The sequence below is a fragment of the Rhododendron vialii genome, chromosome 1a (genome assembly GCF_030253575.1).
Source record: "Rhododendron vialii isolate Sample 1 chromosome 1a, ASM3025357v1".
Taxonomy (NCBI): domain Eukaryota; kingdom Viridiplantae; phylum Streptophyta; class Magnoliopsida; order Ericales; family Ericaceae; genus Rhododendron; species Rhododendron vialii.
In genome coordinates this window covers 39,313,808-39,323,671 of record NC_080557.1, presented here as the reverse complement: position 1 = coordinate 39,323,671, position 9,864 = coordinate 39,313,808, and the positions used below count along the sequence as shown (strand labels likewise).

Sequence of the window (9,864 nt, the reverse complement as noted above, 5' to 3'; positions counted from 1 at the left end):
TGTTGTCATTGTCCCTTGTAAGATTCTGTGCCTATGGTAAGAGACAAAGTGAAATTTATAAGGGACAATGACATCAGGATATCAAACAATTCTGAAATGCTGAATTCAGACAGAAATAATTAATTCACTATTTTGAAAAAAACAGAGCTTGCTACCCAAAAATGAAGTATTCACACCTTCAGAAAGAAATATGATTCACACTAACAATTATTAAATGCAGAATTCACATAAGCATAAAGAATTCATAGCTTTAAAAAAAAAAACAAAAAACAAATCTCAGTACCCCAAAATGTAGAATTCAAATCTCAGTACCCCAAAATGGTGCATGTGAATTCTGTTTTCAGGAATGTATAGTGGAAATTGGATGAATTATGTTTTGAGAAATTGGTGTGAAATATGATTTTTAGAGCGTGTGAATTCTTTCAAATTGGGGTGAATTCTATCATGGGGGGTGTGAATACTGTCAATTGGGGGGTGAATACTGTCAGATGATGTATGAATTGTGTCAAATGGAGTGTGAATTATGTCAAATGGAGTGCGAACTCTGTCAAATGGAGTGCGAACTCTGTCAAATGGGGTGGGGATTCTTGCATTGTGGGTGTGAATTCTTCCAATGTTGTGTGTGAAGTAAACCAATGGTGCTTTAAGCAAATGGTGCATGTGAATTTGCATAACTCGCTAGCTGCAAAAAATGAAGAGTTCACAACAAGAAAGAAAAAAAAAAAAACAAGATTCACATGCCCAAAATAAGAGTCCACACTTCAGAAAATTCCACAACAAATTAAGAATTCACACCTCAGAACTTAGTACACAAAAAATGAAGAGTTCACAGTTTCGAGAGAGAATTCACATCCCCAAAAATAACAATCCACATCTCGAAAAATGAAAATTCACAAAACGAAGTAGAATTCACACCTCGGAGCTTACTACACAAAAAATGATGATTTCATAGCTTCGACGGAGAATTCACAGCCCCAAAATCCATAAAACGAATTCACATCCTCAAAATCCACAAAACAAAGAATAAATCACACCTTAAAAGATAAACGCAACTCACACAGGCAAATATATAAACAAAAAGTCAGAAAAAGTCAAATCTAAGGTGTGTGGATCATGATACACAGGCAACAAAAGCAACATACAAGAATTCACATGATGTGAAATACGAGAGTATAGAAAAAGTATAGAACAAGAAGAAAACAGTGATTACCGAAGAAGGGGGACAATCTGGTTGAAGGATTGACGATGTTGATGAGTTTTTTTGGGTTTGTTGAAGGTAGAAGGACGTCGATAACGTTTTGAAGAACGTTGAGGGTTTAGGGTTTGCTGAAAGTTGAAAAGGACATGGGCGAAGTGTGTTTTTTGGGATTATATGTATTGTTCGACTATAGCGGGGGTATTTTTGGTAGTTTATTTAAAACAGGGCTTATGGGGAATGGGCTTTACAAACGGTGAGCTTGGATGGGTAGCTGTTGACATTTTGGGGCCGGCCAGTCAGAACCCCATATAGTAATGGTGTTTCGATCGCGATCGTCTTTTCGCAATCAATGGAAACAAGCCCATTCATCAATCCTTATAATAAACCTATTTAAAATGCAATATTAATCCCAAGAATTTCATCATGATAACGAGTACAACGGAATTAATACATCATAAGATATTAATATTCAAACACATTTGAAGCAATTAATAATATATAGAGATTGTCTTCAAATAAACAACCAAGAATTAAATAAAATAAACTGGTCAATCTGAAAGCACAATTTTTTGACGTGCAAGTGTAACCCCCCAAATTAAACACAGCATACAACTTATGGTAGTAGTAGTTAATGATCACTTGAATACATAGTTAACAACTCCAGGAAAGTGAACATTCATGAAGTAGTCTTCCCAGTTGATGATCTTAGGATCAAAGTAGAACACATTGGCGTCGATACCGCCTTCTCTTACTGCCATTCGTAACTTTTCCGTGTTTGTATCATCGTACCTGAACGAGAAAAGACTCGATATTATTAGTGGCAATACTATTGGCGCGCGGTAAAGATATTAAAAAAATGCGCTGAAGAATTAATTAATACTTATATGGAGTACTACCTGCCCTTGAAGAACAAGTAGGGCTCGTAGAGTTCTACCAATCGCATCACGAACTTGATTTTTCTACGCAAATAAGAGTACCTGCCTTCAAAAGAATGACAAAATGTTGTATTTGCTATTTGTAATCCCTGAAAAGAAGCACAAGAAAAGAAGTCTAGAGATCAGTTTTATTAAATTGAAGAAAATTAAGTACCATCATGCAATTTGATTAAAAGTTAGGCCTACTACTTTGCCACAAATATTTTTTCCCCCCAAAATCGAGATTAATAGTTGGTATTCATTGAGTTTAAACTAACTTTCTTATAATGGAATTATTTTTTATCTACAACAAATATTTTTAGCTTTTTATCAAATGATTTGAAATCTGATTCTTCCCAACGGGAGGACGTACACAAAAAGCTAAAAAAGTTGCACGGAATAAAAATTAGGACAAAAATGAACTTTGTAATACTATGAATACATTTCTTTTTTGATAACCAGATATTGTCCAGACCAGCTAGAGCACACATCGACTAATTCCAATGTCTTAAAGGTAACGATTAGGCATAACCCCAGTGACCAAAGATTTGGGATTCGAACATGGTATAATTTTTAAAATTCTTTGAGGCCAATTTTTTTCTTCATCCCAAATTAAAAAAGAAAAAAACTAAGAAGAAGAAAAGAAGGGGTCAAAAGTCCAAATTAAGTTAAGCCAAAGAATCAAAGATTAGTTGAAATAATCTTATTGTTTCCAAAAGTTAAACACATGCACACACACACCTTGAGTGGAAGCAAGTAACGAATGGCCACGTATCTGCGGAAGCAAGCCATGGAGCTTAACCAAGTAATGTTGCCAACTTTAACGGCCTTTCCATCTTTTCCAATCCATGGATGCTTCTTGAAATAAAGCTGGGCATAATCCTGAATAGGATTCAATCTCATTGGGTTTGAAACCGAGGAACCCACTTGGTAAATCACCACATCATCTGATGCTAATTCATTTGCATTAGCTGCCATTGCTACCAGCATTGAGTTCACCACCATGTCTGCTGGGATCTGCACAAAGTCAAATATTAATTGCTCCTCATAATTAATTTAATGTGTTGTTACTAATCGAGATCCAATAATTTTATGTTTTTGACATGATTGATGATCTCGATGATGTCTTCCACATATAGGAAGAGCGCATTATCACCCATTGTTTTATATGAAGGGACCCTCACTGCAGGGAACGTTTTTTTATTTTATTTTAAGGCCAATAGAAGTTTAAATAGTTTACTTCTGAATTTCAAATTAATCGAGATGTGTGTAAACTAACTCGGATACCCGAGTCTAAAAGAAACAGTTGCTCACTACATGCATATATATTATAAATGGGGGATCAACGGACATTTGATATGAAAATGACTTATTATAACTCACCATATCTAATATAGTTTGCCGATCACCAACGAAGGATGTCAATCTTCCCTTTCCATAACCAACCACTAAGCTATCAAGAGTTCTGCATCCAACAAGACAATGTTAGTTTCGGGCCATTGAAAGTTTATCTGGTGGTTAACTTTAGAGTTTCGAAAATAATTGATTTGTGTTTAAGAGAGCCCAAACACCAAATTATAAACAAAAAAATTAGAACATCAAGTATCAAATCAAACCAAGTCAAATCAATGTTTCAATCGGATGTGATCAATAAGATGAATTATTTTCTCTGTTCAAAATTACGTCGATCGGATATCGTTTGAAATGATGATTTCATATCGCATTTAACCTGAGATGAATGGCTTAAATGGGTAACCAATATATCAATCCCTGTTTTACAAACCTTTTCGTCTCAAGATTGTAAGACTTAATCTCATATTGCTCATCTAAGCCATCCAAACTTAGTTAATATATTCTAGAAGCTACTCTACCTATTGTCAATAGGTTTTAGGTTGGAACTCACCAAGAAATCTGACAAGGACAAATGCGCACCCAAAGTATATTAAACGATATCAAATTTGATTTTTAACATGGTCAATGTTCTTGACAATCTACAAAAAGTGAACGATTCCAATCATCTAAGCAGGTCCAAAAATGGCCCACAAATGAGCATAAATTCGTATTTATCCTTTCCTTAATTTCTTTAGCGTCCTACCAGATGAAATGAAAAGAAAAGAAAGATTAATTTGTAATAGTAGTAATTAGCTGGGTTACCTGATACCTTCAACCCAACCAGGGAAAGGTTCCTTGTAAGTACTTGTAATAATGGTAGGACGGAGGATGACTAGAGGAATATTTCCTTTGATCTGCCCCAAAAGCATCTCTCCCATTGCCTTCGTAAATACATAGGTGTTTGGCCACCCATACTTCCTTGCTCTGTAAATTAACCCAGATCGAGGAAAATCAAAATTGATCAATGAAAAAAATGGAAAATTTTAGATGGACTCCTTCTCATCTTGATTGATATTGATAGTACGCGAAAGTTTTGATTCTCTTTTTTTTTTTGTCAATCAGCAGAGATTTTATTATTACTACAACAACCGAGCATCTAATGAAGCTTCTCTACGTACAAGCCCAATTCCAAAGATTTCCTTGCCAGGTCGTTGAGAGCACCCCATTTTGAAGTTTCTTTACTGAATTTGTTGCATTCCCTTTGTGAAGATGTGAATATCTGTTCTTGGATGCATTCTCATGTATTTAGTTACTATTTAGTTTGAATAGTTTGATGATGTAATTCTCACGATTTTTTTTCATTATCTCATATCGATTGACAGGGCAAAAAAATGCAACGGGATAACTTGTTATGCCTTGTTCTCCTTTTTTTAATCTGTAACTCTTCAAAGGTTAATAAAATCTCTTTTTTTTCGCTGTTTAAAAATATATAACTTGTTAGGATTAGGCTCCGACAAATGTACTAACAAAAAAAAAAACCAAGGGTTAATTAATTAGCTAGGTGGATCACACCTTTGAATGCCCAAATCCTTCATTGCCAAAGTAATTTCTTGATCTGTAGCCCCCTTCGCCTGGAGTTCAATCAATCTCTCCTCCATAATGTTCTTCTCCCTGTCAAGGTGTAGCCCAGGAGCCCCATTGAGCGTCTCGCTCATGTAATAGGGTTTTTCAAGTATTAATCCTCCTCTCTCACCGGATACGTAAGCTGAAAATGAGCGTCTCGATTATTAATGTTAATTGCTTCCTGATCAGCATTTTTATACAAACAAAACAAAAAAGTCTAGAACCACACACAAAAATGCACATGTGTGTACACAAAAAGCAAAGGGGGAAAATGAAGTTTATCGAAAAACTTTAACTGTGGACCTATAGCACACAAAAGATAGGGGAGTTATGTGCAATCAGGACCGGCCTAAGGGATTTGGAGGCTCTAGGCCAAATCGGAGGATATGGCTCTACATATTTGTAGAATTAAACAATAATAATAGAAACATTTCTTTATATAACTACTTAGTCTTTATAGAGCACGTTTAAAGCTTTGATTTCGGCAGCCAAAGTGGTTGCCTTGTATCCTCACTATCCTCCTTGACTCGGGTTCGAAACTTAGCTTAGATTATTTTTGGCAAAAAAACACTTAAAAGAAAATCGTGCAGGGGTTCAATCCCGGATATTGACTTATCACTGAACCACCCCGTGTGTGTATATATACACACACACTTATTTAAGAAGGGCCCCCAATTTTGGGCCAAAATTTGGAGGCTCTAGGCTGCGGCCTCTTGGGCCTTGCCCATGGGGCCTGTGTACAATATACTTTTAAAAGTAATTAATAAAAAATGAAATGATTTTGTCACTCATTTTTTTGTTAAAGTCACTTTCGTGCAAGTATATTTTTGCACCAAAAATACACTTGCAGGGGAGTGGCGTTAACAAAAAAAATGGAGCGACAAAATCAGCAGCTATAAAAAAAGAAGAAGATGTTTAAACGGAAAAAATAGAAATCATGAAGGTGAGAACCTGATGAGAAATTCAAAAATTGAAGAAAATATACTAACCGGTAGATACGTGGAGAAGCATCTCTAATTTTGCACATTCTTTGGAAAAGTTCAAGACATTCTTGGCTCCCATTGTATTGAGATCGAACGCAATGTCGTATCTAAATAAAATTGAAAAAAAACTCACACATGCATATGTCAGTGTGTAATTTGATGAATTACTCAAAATTTACAGGATTATATAAGAAGGAATCAGCTCCTCGGCAGTCTGCCCACATAACGTGAGTTGGCCTTTTTTCCGGCCACTTGACGGACTTAATTCAATAATCCGTTTCGTTCGTTCGTATTGTAGATCTCGTCGAAATGCTTAGGTTTTTGTGGTTTAAAATCACTTAAGTTGGATACCAAATAATTAAGAAGCAATCGAAACAAAAAAAAGTTCAAATTCAAAATCAAACTTGGGTTCTACAAACGCTGGAACGAAACCTGCCACCAAAATTCTAGTTTATATTTGTTTTTTTTGGTTTCGATCGCATATTATTTGGTAACCAATTGACATGATTTTAAAGCATAATATGTGTTTCGACGAGATCTACATTATGAACGGAACATGTTATTGAATTTATTTATTTTTAACAGCACGGATTATTGAATTTATAAGTCCGAAAAGTGGTCGGGAAACGCTGGCAGAGTTATATGGAGTTCCGGGATGGCCCCAATCCCTCCTGATGTTTAAAATATTTAACTAATACTTCCAGGCATTTCTGTGATCTATTCTGGTGTTCTTGTATCTTTGTGTGTTGTGGGTTTAGGTGGATATCAGTTTGAGTGTTGTTGAGGAGTTTTTGGGTTCCATTCAACTTTTTGTTGGATGCGTTTATCTCGGGTCTTTCTCTCTCTTCATGTATCAACATCATGAAGCGAGTGGTTTACCCCTCTTTTTTCTTTCTCGATGTACCTATTGTCGAGTTTCTAATAAAATTTTGCCGTTTCAAGAAAAAAACAAAATACAGTTCATGTAATAAGGTCATTATTTATAAAACTAGTATAACAATCTCCAAAATTATGAATAATTTTGATTTGATCTGCCCAAAAATTAAAGTTATTTTATATTGTCACATAAAATTTTCTCAAATTTTTTCATAGTCGTAAATAATCACACACATGTGCTACAATTGTCAACAATAATGCAAAAGATATTATATCCGATATATCAACATACCTTTCGTCAAAGTTGGTAGTTGCAGCCAAATTAACCACAATATCCACCTCTCTCCACATTTCTTCCACCAAATTGGAGTCTTTCACGCCCAGGTTTTCACATGTGACATCGCCGGGGACCAGAGTGATTTTTTCCGAAATAAGGGCATTCAAGCTTCCTCCCATTTTCTCTCTCAGAACCCTAAATAAGTCCTTCGCTACCGCCTAAATTCATAGAATTATATATCATTCACCGTCATTTTCAACAACCCACAAATTTAATTTAATTCATCGAAGTTTTATGATCAGAAAGTACGATCGATGCATGGCGTTGATTTTACAATCGGTGCGTATCATGTGAGTAACAAATGAAATGAAGTAATTTGTGTACTCGATTTTTCTTTTTTGTCGATCGCTTCTGGGTGAATTTTTCGAATATTTTTCACGCACCAAAATGTAATTTGTTGGAGAGTGGTACGTTACGTGCTCATGAATTTATTTATTTTTATTTTTGAAGGGTACTTTACTCGTCGTGATTCTAGTAAAAGAATTGAAGTAATAAAGGTGATCACAAACTTTACTTTCCAGTGATATGTAAAAGGGCTATCTATAAATTTTGCGCTATTTTCTTGATTATCTTTCCTAGATACGTTCCGGGTAGAGGAAAGCGTCGGTACATATTATCGCTGTTTTTGAATTTTTGCATATTATTTTGAGCCTTCTATGAGGGATTTCTCATTTTTCCTACGTGGCAGACCTCCGATTTTCAGAAGCAACGGTTTGGATTATAACAATAAATGTATGGTGGGATCCACAATGGGTAGTGGTGGAGAACCAACCATTTCTACCGCTGGTGAAAAGAATTTTATCTCTTCTTTTCGCTGATAAAAAAAAAAACTCTTACTAAAATTAATTTGTGCTTTTTATCATCGCCAAACTCAATCATTAATGGTTCTAAAATGGAGTATTTGATACCATATGGGATTGAGATCCCAGATGGGGGCAGTAGTGGGTAAATCAGAGCATGCTATTTTTTTTAGACAAACAAGGGTGTCTGAGACAACTTACGGACACCTCAACTAATCTGATCTCGATCTGGTCCGGTCAAGGGCAGCCAAGGAGGCCATCCATGCCGGCAATACGGAGCAAGTTATTTATGCTTAATGTCTTACCTCGTTATGAAACCTTTGTGATGCTAACTTTGCATCAGCAGCTCTCAGAAGTAGATACAGCTTCTTCACATTTGGTTGAACTCTTAATATCTTCTCCACAAAAACTACAGAAACAATTGATCAAGAAAAAACAAAATAAAACTGTCACAATGTGTGTGTACTTTGAGAGAGAGAGAGAGAGAGAGAGAGAGAGAGAGAGAGAGTACTCTTTGCCAGGAAGCCAGTGGCACCAGTGACTAAAATGTTCTTGTTCTCAAGGAACTGGACGACACTGCCCAACTCCATTGGAGAAGAAAAATGGTCAGGCGGGGAGAGAGAGAGAGAGAGAGAGAGAGAGAGAGAATGAATATGGTAGGATATGGAAAGTAAACAATTGTCTCCAATTTAAAGGAGTAGGTTTGTGGTCATCTTTTAGAGTTGACCAACCAATTCAAATGAAAATTGTTTAATGAAGTGATCGATGAGTTGTTTACCTTGTTGCACTTACCCTCCAGAAAGTGGTGTCAATGTGTTGAGTTTGGTTTGGCTTGTTGCAACAACAACAACATATTGTTTTTTTTTACCAAAAAATATATATATATATATATATTGCTTCGAGTGCTACTTTTTAAAATAGTGTGAGGCGGCAGCACGTAAAAGATTTCCCCAAGATTGAGTCGGAGAATGATGAGGTTAATTCAAAAATAGGATAAAAAAGAAAGGACTATATATCCAGAGTGAAGGGTGGGAAAAAAATTCCATCAACCCGCCAAACCGATCTAACCTATTGAAAATTATGGGTTGAGATCGTGAGTGGGTTGAGTTGGACGGGTACGTATAACCTAAGTTTTAAGCGTGTCGGTTTGCGTGCGGTTAAATTTTATTTAACCTACCTTTATTTACCCGCTATATATCTACATGTGTAAAGTAATAGACAATATGATACAACCATAACAATATTAAGTTGGACACTGGACACAGATCCGATTAACCTTATATAGGGCAAGGCAGAAGTAGCCGCCGCCGTCTAGCGCACCAATGTTTGGGGATGGAAATAGGGGCCGCTTGATGAGTATATATACTCCATGTTCGCAATTGCAGGGAAATGTTGTAGGTTGCTACGGTGGTAAATGGATTCTAGTCTATACATTATTGTGGCTTAATTAGTTCTAATCGCAGCACTTGCACTTTTTTCTTTTTAGTGTTCATTTGTCAAAACAAGAGTTTATTGAGTTTATACATTATGCTTCAAATCCTTCCTTGTATCTTGAGTTAGCCTCCTCGATATATCTTTTGTCGAATTTTGATAAATAAATTTAATTTGTTGCTGATTAAAAAAAAAATGAATTGGCCATTGAATTCAGAAGTAGCAGCATTAATCTCTTTTTTTTTGTTTGTCTCATTTTGCTAAATAGCAGATTTGTCCGTGCCTAAAGTCACTCCTAACAATAATCTCATTTTTTGAATATCCGCACGCATTAAAACATTATCCCAAATTTGTATTATAAAACGTAGTG

The 9,864-nt window shown here is 35.7% G+C and overlaps 1 protein-coding gene across 1 annotated transcript; it reads right to left on the bottom strand.

Annotated features, from left to right (window-relative positions):
* Positions 1–1,587: 1,587 nt before the first annotated feature.
* Positions 1,588–8,920, bottom strand: LOC131329727 (alcohol-forming fatty acyl-CoA reductase-like). Its single transcript, XM_058363116.1, has 10 exons — positions 8,575–8,920; positions 8,369–8,472; positions 7,219–7,421; positions 6,057–6,157; positions 5,017–5,209; positions 4,267–4,428; positions 3,496–3,577; positions 2,854–3,129; positions 2,095–2,222; positions 1,588–1,987 (listed from the first exon to the last, which is right to left on the bottom strand). Exons 1-10 carry the CDS (start codon positions 8,651–8,653, stop codon positions 1,834–1,836), a joined length of 1,482 nt encoding a protein of 493 aa, XP_058219099.1. The 5' UTR covers positions 8,654–8,920; the 3' UTR covers positions 1,588–1,833.
* Positions 8,921–9,864: the final 944 nt, after the last annotated feature.